At 44.3% G+C, this 12,660-nt stretch overlaps 1 protein-coding gene across 1 annotated transcript in view; it reads left to right on the forward strand.

Moving 5' to 3' along the window:
• LOC110002868 (anosmin-1) overlaps positions 1 to 12,660 on the forward strand; it is a 51,360-nt gene that overhangs the window by 30,414 nt on the left and 8,286 nt on the right. The window contains exons 5-9 of the mRNA XM_020658535.2: positions 1,302 to 1,486; positions 1,847 to 1,976; positions 5,510 to 5,715; positions 8,241 to 8,385; positions 9,804 to 9,950. Coding sequence (XP_020514191.2) covers positions 1,302 to 1,486; positions 1,847 to 1,976; positions 5,510 to 5,715; positions 8,241 to 8,385; positions 9,804 to 9,950 — 813 coding nt within the window. The remainder of the gene's footprint in view (positions 1 to 1,301; positions 1,487 to 1,846; positions 1,977 to 5,509; positions 5,716 to 8,240; positions 8,386 to 9,803; positions 9,951 to 12,660) is intronic.

Consider the following 12,660-nt stretch of genomic DNA (forward strand, 5'->3'; position numbering starts at 1 on the left):
CAAACACATCACTCCATCACGTTCACACGGCCGGGATGAAGGCTGAATAGAAATATGAGTAGATCAAGTGCTCTGCATACAAAAACACACTCTTGATTATGTTGTTTACCAACACGAGGCGCGGTAGCCTTGAGCGTGTGTGTGGACGCCACTGAGGTCCGACAGAACAGAACAGAACGGTGTGGAGTGCTGGGTGATTTATGGAGGACTGTGGGATGTGTTCAGCCTTCTCCTGTACTTTCCAAACTTGCTTTTCCAATCTCCATCTCATTATCACTGTGCCCAACGCTCAATCAACAACTCACTGCGTCCCTGCTGCTATAAATTCACTGGAGAGAGAGAGAGAGAGAGAGAGAGAGAGAGAGAGAGAGAGAGAGAGAGAGAGAGAGAGAGAGAGAGAGAGAGAGAGAGAGAGAGAGAGAGAGAGAGAGAGAGAGAGAGAGAGAGAGAGAGAGAGAGAGAGAGAGAGAGAGAGAGAGAGAGAGAGAGAGAGAGAGAGAGAGAGTTGGAGCAGCATTTGGCCCGGTCCTGCTCTTTATAAATCTCCTAATTTACTGCACATGGTCACATCAGCAAGGCCTGAATGCAAAGTGCAAACCATGCAAATGAACTGTACATATTGTGTGTGTATGTTTTGCACTCGGTGTGTTTTGTGTCTGAAAGAGAGAGAGTAAAGACGTCATAGCTCGATGCTAACTGTGTGTATCATCTCTGAGAAGCACAGCTACCAAAACACATCGCTCCGGCCAGGAAACCTCCCGATGTGTCACGGCAGAAAGATGAGGCCGTTGATCCGCAGCGTGTATTAAATCTATCGCAAGTGAGGTCATGTCTCGTTTTTAAAATCTGTATCTGTCCAGATCTGATGGTGTCATTTATCTTTCCATGAAGAAGAGAAGGAAAAAAAACAAATATGTTGAATTTTGCTACTGCGTTCCATAAAGTGGTGATTTTAACTCCTGTCACGACATTTATCATTTCATTGTACAGTGTTCCCCTTTGTTAGTTTTTTGTATTATATCTTTGCTTTAATACAGTGTATAGCTTCTGTACAGTTTATTTTAATTTACTTAGCTGTTACTACAACTTATTTATTTATTTATTTTATTTGTACTTTTCTTTTTTTCTTATAATTCTATTTTATATATAATTTAAACTTTTGTGTAGAAGCTGACTCAGGGAGAAACGCACAACAATTCCAATGTACCTGTCCTGTCCTGTACCTGTGCAAAGGGCAATAAACATCTATTCTATTCTATTCTATTCTATTCTCTCATCTTCTCCTCTGCTCGTTCTTCCAGGCGTCCCTCTGAAGCCGAGGAAGGAGCTGGTGTTTGTGGAGCAGCCGTCGGGGGAGCTGGACATCCGCTGGTCCTCCAAGTTCAACATCTCCGTGGAGCCGGTTCTCTATGTGGTGCAGCGCCGCTGGAACTACGGCATCCACCCGAGCGAGGACGACGCTTCAGAGTGGCAGACTGTGTCACAGGTAGTGAACCACACACTCACATTCTGAAGCACATGATGAAAGCTTTTTTTTGGTATTAAAGTCCCTTCAAATGTCTCCATGTGAGGACTCCTTTTGATCAGACATTTATGGATCTGCATCACTGAGACACTTCAGAGTCACATGTCCCGGTGTGCCACATGCTACATCTGTTGAAGCGCCGCGCTGACAGACTGTTGCACACGGGTTGCACATTCCTCACACTCACAGTGTCTTTGAAAGTTTGGCAAAGAGAAAACACACAGATGACTGATGTAGCAGCAAACTCACACGGGGCTGTGACCCTGCATGAACCCTGACCCCCTGTGGTTTCTGTGTCCCCCCCCCCCATCTGTCCTGTAGACCGCAGAGGAGCGCGTCCAACTGGCCGACATCAGAGCGAGCAGATGGTACCAGTTCAGAGTGGCTGCAGTCAACGTACACGGGACCCGCGGCTTCACTGCGCCTAGCAAACACTTCCGCTCCTCAAGAGGTCTGTGTGTGTGTGTGTGTGTGTGTGTGTGTGTGTGTGTGTGTGTGTGTGTGTGTGTGTGTGTGTGTGTGTGTGTGTGTGTGTGTGTGTGTGTGTGTGTGTGTGTGTGTGTGGCCTTGCTTTGTGACACCCACTTCCATCCATTTGTTTTGGTTAAGGCTTTGGAACAGGTGGAAAGTTTGGGAAAGTGTTTTAAAACCTCATTTGACATTTGATCAAACCTTTTTTTTTTTAACAAAGCAAAATGTAATAAAACATTAAGTTACTCTTCTGTGAAAGAATAAAGTGACAAAAAAGAACAAAATTACAAGATAATAGAACTAAATAGATGCAGCACTTAATACTGTAAATGAATGATAAAGATTGTACAAACCATTCTAAACGAGCATGTAGGTGAATATTCTCCCAAACTTTCTGCAACACTGACTCAAGAGAAATTCTACATTTTTTTCTCCCACTCTTGCCGAGCACCTTGCATCTCTCTAGAGGACCTAAAAAAATGTACTTTTACAGAAAATTAAAGTTAAGTTTACTTTTTTTTCCGAGCTCTCTTTGACTGCTCCGTATAAAAGTACATCTAGATTATGGTAAATGTTTCCAAACATCAACAGAGTGAGGCTAAGTGGAAGACTTAATTCATGCCCATGCCAGGCAGAATGAGGAGTAATGAGGAGAGACTGTGTGCGCACAACATTTCTGTTCTGTTGCAACCAGATCTTCATTTCTGCCTTCAAAGCAAGCAGGGCTTTCCCCTCTTTACAGCCATATAAAATGTAATATGTCTGAATTAGTCAGGATATTGCAGGTTTCAAATGAATGCAAGTGTTGTCTTGCTTCCAGAGGGAGTGACGCAACCGAGGCGCGCTTCAGATCTTTGCCACAGATTAGCGAAGGAGCTCTGATGGCATCCTGTTTTTTTTATTTCTGCTGCTCAACGTCTCGGCGCTGAGCGCTCGATGTCGAGTGACTCTAAATCACTGCGTTGTGCCGCAGATGGCATTTGTTAAAGCCACGGCCAATTGTTGTGCGGTTCCCAGGGATTAAAGGAGTATTATATTGTGTCTAGATTGAATTTGATCCAGATCAGATAGTGTGTTTGCTTGATGTGTGGAGGCAGTAATGAGCCTGTTTTAGGGACTCTTAATGAATATTGGGCAAAAAAAAAAAATCATCTATGCAAAACACACTTTACTTAACTTGTGTTAATTATGACTTAATTTATATGATGCTTTTGAAGCAGTGGAGAACTGGCAGGCGTCCTAAGCACTTTGCAGCTTTTTCTGCCAAATCTAGAAAAAAAAACAAAAAAACAAAAAATGGTGCCAAATGCCAAAAAGTCCAAAAGTGCTCGCTGCTGTGTGTTTTGACCCGTCCTGTCAATCCTCTGTCATACCTTCACTCCCCTGAGTGCTCTGGACGGCTGTCAGGCCGAGCCAGACACCAGGTGGGGAAAATAGGATTCTGCTGCAGGGATGGAAAGCGATCTCCAATCAGGCCAATCAGTGCCAGAATGGTGATAGATTGATGGGATGCTGTCATGGGTTTGATGAGCTCCTGGCCGCTCTGTCACGCCATTGTTGTTTACACAACCCGGCCACGTGTCATCTGAGTGCAATTTTTTCACGACTACACTTTGTAAGGGCAATTTGTAAAGACTGACTGCTTATTTATCTTAGATCAGCTGGTATGGAGAGCCGATGTGTCTGAATGTGTGTGTGTGTGTTTTTTGGGGGTTGTTTTAAATGTGTTTCAGGTGGGAGAGGGCAGGGAAGGCGCTGTGTGACGCGAATAGTTCTCTCATTTTTCCCGTCATGGTTTCAGCTTCTGGGAGCCCTGCAGTAGTCTGTGTGACAGGACACATGGATAGGTTAGATCAAGCTTTAATGTGGACACACACACACACACACACACACACACACACACGAGCACGTTAGAGGTACAGGAATGTTGAGTGTGGAGCCAAAGTGAGCAGCATGTGTTTGTTAACCCCTGACCTGCTGAACGCTGTCATGGACGTGACATGACACCTGTCATAACATCTCATGGCAGATTGTCAATGGTGGACTAATTAGCTCACATCTTGTCACTCTGGTCCCCCTCCCACACCGCGGAGCAGCGATGAAAGAGGTTTTGGCTTTCCGTACATTCAACCTGAAATTAAACTGGCAAGAAAACTCAAAATGTGTCACCTTAAAAAAACACAGAGACCCTCTGTATCCTTCTCTCTGTATCCTCCTCTCTGTATCCTCCTCTCTGTATCCTCTCTATATCCTCCTCTCTGTATCCTCCTCTCTGTATCCTCTCTGTATCCTCCTCTCTGTATCCTCCTCTCTGTATCCTCCTCTCTGTATCCTCCTCTCTGTATCCTCCTCTCTGTATCCTCTCTGTATCTTCCTCTCTGTATCCTCCTCTCTGTATCCTCCTCTCTGTATCCTCCTCTCTGTATCCTCCTCTCTGTATCCTCTCTGTATCTTCCTCTCTGTATCCTCCTCTCTGTATCCTCCTCTCTGTATCCTCTCTGTATCTTCCTCTCTGTATCCTCTCTGTATCCTCCTCTCTGTATCCTCCTCTCTGTATCCTCTCTGTATCCTCTTCTCTGTATCCTCCTCTCTGTATCCTCCTCTCTGTATCCTCCTCTCTGTATCCTCTCTGTATCCTCCTCTCTGTATCCTCTCTGTATCCTCCTCTCTGTATCCTCCTCTCTGTATCCTCTCTGTATCCTCCTCTCTGTATCCTCTCTGTATCCTCTCTGTATCCTCCTCTCTGTATCCTCCTCTCTGTATCCTCTCTGTATCCTCCTCTCTGTATCCTCTCTGTATCCTCCTCTCTGTATCCTCCTCTCTGTATCCTCTCTGTATCCTCCTCTCTGTATCCTCCTCTCTGTATCCTCCTCTCTGTATCCTCTCTGTATCCTCTCTGTGTCCTCCTCTCTGTATCCTCCTCTCTGTATCCTCCTCTCTGTATCCTCTCTGTATCCTCCTCTCTGGATCCTCCTCTCTGTATCCTCCTCTCTGGATCCTCTCTGTATCCTCTCTGTGTCCTCCTCTCTGTATCCTCCTCTCTGGATCCTCCTCTCTGTATCCTCTCTGTATCCTCCTCTCTGGATCCTCCTCTCTGTATCCTCCTCTCTGTACCCTCCTCTCTGTATCCTCCTCTCTGTATCCTCCTCTCTGTATCCTCCTCTCTGTACCCTCCTCTCTGTATCCTCCTCTCTGTATCCTCCTCTCTGTATCCTCCTCTCTGTACCCTCCTCTCTGTATCCTCCTCTCTGTATCCTCCTCTCTGTATCCTCCTCTCTGGATCCTCCTCTCTGTATCCTCCTCTCTGGATCCTCTCTGTATCCTCTCTGTGTCCTCCTCTCTGTATCCTCCTCTCTGGATCCTCCTCTCTGTATCCTCTCTGTATCCTCCTCTCTGTATCCTCCTCTCTGGATCCTCCTCTCTGTATCCTCCTCTCTGTATCCTCCTCTCTGTATCCTCCTCTCTGTTTGAATCTTGTTCCCACTGACTGTGTTGTTTTTCTCCGCCCTTCAGATCCCTCCGCCCCTCCCACCCCGACCACCCTGCGTGTCACCAACGTGACGCTGGGCGACGAGGGCCTAATCACAGCCCGTCTTAACTGGACCCTGCCAGACGAGCCAGACATCCCCGTGCATCACTACAAAGTGTTCTGGAGCTGGACCGTGCCCACCAAGTCCATGGTTCCGTCCAAGAAGAAGAGGAGAAAGACCACCAACGGGGTAATCTTCTCACCCTGTCTCAGTGATGTGTCTCTTCTTCTTACCCCCCCTCCCTTTTCCCTCCCCTCCCCCCTCTTTCTTAAAAGTCTGGTCCAGCATTTTCTCAGCATCTTCTCTGGCTTCAACACTTCACTGTTCATATCCACACAGGCCTGCAGGAGGAAGAAGAAAAAAGATAAACATGGAGGGAGTTGTATCTGTTTATTTATGCTTGAAAGGCGATCAATCACAGACAGATTGATACAACGTGTTCCTCATGGTTTTAATTCCTTAAACTGATGAAAGAGCACTTAAACACACTGTAAAACTCTACGACAAATAGCCCTTTAGAAAGTGATAAATCAACTTTCACAGTTTGTTTTTCTTCAGTATCAGTTTGAGTTGTGCAAGTTATTTTGCAGTTGTTTTTTTGGTGGATTTTTGTTGTTGTTGTTGTTAAAGTGTAATTTGGCTTTTTCTGAAGGATTTGTTTCTTTAATTGAGATCAGTAAAGCTTCTAAACTGTGGAACAGCCCCCCTCATCCCATCAGGTCTGCCCCCTCTGTTGACTCTTTAAAGTCCTGTCTCAAGACATACTTTTATATTTTAGCATTTGAGTCCTCTTGTCCTGAATAGACCGTTTCTTTCAGGTTGTTGCTTTCTTTATTTTGTTGCTTTCTTTATATATTCTTTCTATATATATATGTATATATGTATACATATATATATATATATATTTCTCTCTTTCCTGTGGACGTTGTGATCGCAAGTTTTTTTTTCTTTTTTAATGTATTGTACAGCACTTTGGTCAGCTGTTGCTGTTTTTAAATGTGCTTTATAAATAAATATGACTTGACTTAGATATCTAATCATCATCATAGTTCCCAATAGCTTTAAAGTCAATAATTTATAAAACTAAACTTACAGTCTAAGCCTATTGATAAAATGAAAGGAAAGTAAAACTGAACTTCTAAAAACACCCCAAGAAATTACATAAATATCACGTTTCCTCCTTTGAGTGCAGTGAAACAGTTTAATCTTTTTTAATACTGGAGAATCTTCCACTGTTTGGTCGAGCCAGGAGAAGTTTTCACTGCTTTTCTTTCCTCCTGCGCTCTCGCAGACACAGATCACATAGAAAGGATAACCACAGTTTGATTATGAAAGCTTGAATAAACAGGAGCTCAAAAAAACTCACTAAAAATTCCAGACTTGGACAACTCAGAAAGCTGTGAAATAATATTTTGTTAGTATTACAATTTTTTCATTTACATAAAAATGACTCATTCATGTATGCAGGCGCTGTTTGGACGTCACAGACTGTAGAAATAGATCCATTAGAACATCTACACTCCGGTCTACACTCCCCCTCCCCGCCCACTACACTCTGCCAGTGAAAGGCGTCTGATCCAACCTTCACAACAGGGTCCTAAGTCTCTGACTAGACTCTTCTCCTCTGTCGCCCCCCGGTGGTGGAATGAACTTCCAAACTCCATGTGATCTGCAGAGTCCCTCTGCACCTTTAAGAAAAAGCTAAAGAGCCAGCTCTTTCATGAATACCTACTAACTTAATGATGATGGTCTCCATATTATTGATGATGATGATGGTAATGACGATGGTTTTTGTTTGATAACGACGACTTATAAGATGGTTTCTATACTGATTAGAGCTCTCAAGAACTGCCCTCAATGTTGTGCTTTGCCTCTGGTCACTTCCTGTCAGCACCTGTGTGTCCAATCAGACTCAAAGCTGATCGTTTGCTCTTACTCACATTGTTCCCTTTTTTCTAGATCCTTGCTTGGGTTGTTCTTACTCTCTGATGTACGTCGCTTTGGATAAAAGAGTCTGCTCAGTGAATTGTAGAATTGTAGAACATAGAAATGGATTTGACTGATAGAGAAAGTCAAATGACAAGATCATTGTCTTTTCTTATAAATCACACCTCTCTGACATGCCAGATGTCTTCAGGGTATAAAAGGGTTATGAGTATGTTTAGTAAAAGTGAACTTGTTTTTGGTCTTAGTATCTGTGTGGAGCAGTTCTATAGACCCGTGAGCAGATGAACAGGTAGTGTAGACCGTCACACACAAACCTGGACCGGGTCTTCTCCTGAGTTAGTTTATAAAACGCAGAGCAGATGTGGCCCACAGAGAGACAGAGGTGGGAGACACCAGACACCTATTGACACATGTACTACTGGTTTCCACTTTGGCACCTCGGGGCTTTGAAAGCAGCCCGCTGCTAGAGGAATGTCAAAACACGCACAGTCAATAACAAGAACTCATCAAGCTCCCGCTGATGGAGGAATGCTGAAAGTCAAACACAGTGAGGAAGCCCTGGGAGGCTCTGATAACACTGCTCCCTCGCCGCGGCCCTTAAGGCTATCTCCCCGCCACGATACCTTCCACAGCGCCACATGTGTTCCCAATAAGCAGGGCTTTCCCACAGGCCTGTGTGGAGCTGAGCTGGGACCGGGACTGGGTCGGTGACAGTGTGGTAACATTGAATACGCTAACAGTCATGTGGGTTGTTTTTGTCCCTGCAGGCTCAGAGCTGGGTGGATCTGGAGGGGCTTCAGCAGAACAGCAGTTACACTGTGGAGCTGCAGGCGGTGACGTACTGGGGTCAGGTGCGCCTGAAGAGCTCCAAGGCCTCTCTGCACTTCAGCACCAACCAGAACAATGAGTCAGGTGAGGGATGACACTAACTCAACAGTCCTTCAGCTGTCAGACTTTTTATCACATTCGAGTGAATTTTTGTCAGGCCAACATTTTTATGCAGACTAAAATATCTCGTCATCTTTTGGATTGATGAGTATTGAGTTTTGTCTGAAACGTTCATCATCCAGAGCAGATCGATGATGACTTCACTCAAACACTGACTTCTCCTTGGCTTAATTCGGAGCTTGTCACATGTGGCCTTTTTAATGGAAACGTCTCGACAGATTTCAGGCAGGTTGTTGTAGTGGATTCAATTTGGTTTGGACATCCAAAATCAGATCCAGAATTGGGTTTTTATTGAGATGTAGGTTTACACATACGTCTATATCTGTGTGATTTGAATTTGTCAAGGTGTTTTAGTGCAAAAACAGTTATTGCCCAGAAATAAACCCTGAAAAAAAAAGATTACAAAAAAGAAGTTTGATATTCCTAAATGACTCAGAGTCTAGGGGCAACCAATCAACATGAGGAAATAGCCTGAGTACAGTTACATCTTCATCCATTCCCTGAGTGCTTTTGGAAACACAGAGAAAGCCTCAGTGTGTGTGAGTGTGTATATTTTAGGCTTAAGTGTCTCCAGAGGGAATTGAACCTCTAACCTTGGCGGTGTTAGAGCCGTGTGTGTACACATCCAGTTACACCACATTTATGCATAAGGAGTGTTGTGTTGGCTTGAAGATCAAATGGCCTTGGATTTACTCGTCTATGTTCACTTGAAGAGGAACAAACTTCCACAGGACTCCGAAGTAAAACTGATCAAACAAATTCCTTTAATCCACCGTTTGTTAAAATCTGAATATGTGATTTTTCACCCTTAAATGTAGAAATCAAGTATATCCTCTGAAAATAACTCTGTGAGTCATGACTGTCTACAATGGGTGTAACACCCGAGTCCCACTGTCTGTGATGTTTTCAGAGTTTTCAGAGTCCTATCTTCACTTTGTTTACATCGCCCGGACGGCCGGCTGACTCCTCCCCTCGTGTATAAAAGTTGTTTAATTGAGGGACTAGAGAAAAGAAGAATAACATACTGTACTCACTGCTTAACTGTGTTTCTAGATCACGCTCATTTCAGGTAAATTTACATGCAGTGTGAAGATACCAGCAGAATAAAGATCGCTAGCATTAGCATGCTAACACAACAATGCAGCGCCAGTTGTTTTGGTTTCATGCTGGTGCTCAAGGGCGACATCTGCTGGATGAAAAAATCACATAAAGCCTTTAACATGTATGAATGTAAGTTGGCTTCTACAAGTGTGTTGTAACTGCTGCTGATCCTACAAAGAAATAAGTGTGTGTTTCTGTTTCCATGCTGAAGCCACAACACACTCACTGTTGGTGTCTTAGATACAGCAGCAAACATTTCTGCTTTCTCTCTTCTTCTTCAGTTAAGCCAGTGCTCAAGTCAAAGAAGGAGGAGATATCACCTCTCGGTTCAACCCTGGCAAAGCGCCCCTCTGGCCCACTGGAGGTGGGCACGCCCTTCTACCAGGACGGTCAGCTGCAGGTCCGTGTCTACTGGAAGAACCGTGGAGGTACGCGTTCTACTTTTTCTGATTTATAGCTTTGTTAAAATCGAATTAGCACTCCATTAAGCCCATCAATCACTATGACTCATGCACGATTTTAATAAAGTGCTGTGACTGATTCCTGGTTACTCAAACAATGGCAGATTCCCGTGCTATCAGATGGTATGAATGAAAAATGAATCAGTGTGTCATTGTGAGTAATGGGAGTGAAATCGATGAATAACCTACCCATGCTCTGGACGGGTAGAGAGCCACCGTGTAGAAAAAAGAACAATAAACACACAGAGCAGGAGCCCTGCCATGAGCTTTACTGACAGCTGTGTTTAATAGATCCTCGCCCTCACATTAGCGTCGAGCCAGTCCATTTTGTTTTACAAGACCTGATGTCATGAGGAACAAGAAGCGGTCTTTTGGTTGCAGCACAGCGAGGGGTTAAGGCCTGTAGGAATGCCTGTCCCAGCGGCGTCCCGTTCCACCAGCTCCTCCTCCTCTTAATACCAGAGTGGAAAATATGGAAACCTTGAAAAGCTGTGCTCTCAGGGTAACCTGTCAAGTCCCATTCACTGCTCTATGTTATGTTGCTAATATATGTCATCGCCTCGGCCAAACTCCACATCTTAGAGTCAAGAATGTGAACGCTGGCTGGAGGAGAGGCCTGGTGAGACACCAAATGCTGAATCAGAGAGTGAGAGACGGAGAAGATAGAGTTTGGCCCCCGAAGCTGTGAGCGAAGCTCGGCCAACACGAGAGAGAGAGCTGAGTGATGCTGACGAGGACCGAGCGCGGCCGGGGGAATCACAGAGCGAGAGTGAACGCAGGTCCAGGTCTTGTTTGCAGTGCTGATGTGCAGGTTGAGTGTGTGTATAACTGCAGGGTTCCCACCCGTCCTGGAAAATCAGAGAAAAAGTAAAATATCCTGGAAAATTATTCCAACATTCTCCTACAGGGTTGGACATCTTCACCGCCACACGTTAATAAAAGTATTTATTTGTTACATTAACCACAACGCAGAATGAATGGAAGTCTATAGATAATGTAATTCTACAATTCACTCAGCAGACTCTTTTATCCAGAGCGACGTACATCAGAGAGTAAGAACAACACAAGCAAGGATCTAGAAAAAAGGGAACAATGTGAGTAAGAGCAAACGATCAGCTTTGAGTCTGATTGGACACACAGGTGCTGACAGGAAGTGACCAGAGGCAAAGCACAACATTGAGGGCAGTTCTTGAGAGCTCTAATCAGTATAGAAACCATCTTATAAGTCGTCGTTATCAAACAAAAACCATCGTCATTACCATCATCATCATCAATAATATGGAGACCATCATCATTAAGTTAGTAGGTATTCATAAAGAGCTGGGTCTTTAGCTTTTTCTTAAAGGTGCAGAGGGACTCTGCAGATCACATGGAGTTTGGAAGTTCATTCCACCACCGGGGGGCGACAGAGGAGAAGAGTCTAGTCAGCGTCTTAGGACCCTGTTGAGAAGGTTGGATCAGACGCCTTTCATTGGCATTTAACAAGGTTAATCACACCCACTGTGTGCTACCGCTTCAACGGTTAAACATTTAATATCATGGTATGGTCCATTTCTTACCCTTAACAACGCAATTTTGCATTTGAAGAGAGAAAGTAAAAGGACCATTTTCAAATCTGCAGTTTATAAACATTGCCAATTGGCATTTATCAAACGTATGAAATAGTTGTATTTCACTCTCACTTCTGTCAGGCACAAAGTCACAGGCCTGGAAGTGACACAGCAGCTAGGTTAGCCAGAAAAACTGACTAGAGAGAGAGATTCAGTGGAAGTTAGCACGTCATCAATAACGTTAACTAACTACTGTTAATGTGCTGACCTCAAACTGAGGAGAAAACACAAGTCTACCTCCATCCTCTCAACTAAAATGTAAATAAATATCCATTTTTGACACAAACGGGAGGCGGAGCCATAAAGAAAAAGTTAAAGAGCCAGCTCTTTCATGAATACCTACTAACTTAATGATGATGGTCTCCATATTATTGATGATGATGATGGTAATGACGATGGTTTTTGTTTGATAACGACGACTTATAAGATGGTTTCTATACTGATTAGAGCTCTCAAGAACTGCCCTCAATGTTGTGCTTTGCCTCTGGTCACTTCCTGTCAGCACCTGTGTGTCCAATCAGACTCAAAGCTGATCGTTTGCTCTTACTCACATTGTTCCCTTTTTTCTAGATCCTTGCTTGTGTTGTTCTTACTCTCTGATGTACGTCGCTTTGGATAAAAGAGTCTGCTAGGTGAATTGTAGAATTGTTAAAGACACTTAATATTGGTGTGTCACGATCACAGACCGTCATACCAGCTCGGTTACCGCTGAAAATGATCTCTGGAAAAGAGTGGGAACTCTGATAACTGCCACTCATTGTTCTGCGGGGATGACCCTGACTTTGACTCGTAAACATGCGCACATACAGACGGCGAGGGGAGCTGGAGTCCCTGGACATCTGGTTTGTGTGACAGACTAAAGGGACAGGTTAACCGAACCATGATTTACCTGTCGCTCGTCGTCTCTGCGATCCAAAGCAGCCGGCCTCTCTCTCCAGTCGTTCTGTAACACCAGATAATACATCACAGTCGTCCCAACAGGCCGACAACAGGCAGCGGTCGTCCGACGACGGCGGCACTTCTGAGGCTGATTAATCAAACACTGCTGATGCTCTGTTGTCTACCTG

Source organism: Labrus bergylta, chromosome 13, assembly GCF_963930695.1.
Source record: "Labrus bergylta chromosome 13, fLabBer1.1, whole genome shotgun sequence".
In the NCBI taxonomy this organism is placed as follows: domain Eukaryota; kingdom Metazoa; phylum Chordata; class Actinopteri; order Labriformes; family Labridae; genus Labrus; species Labrus bergylta.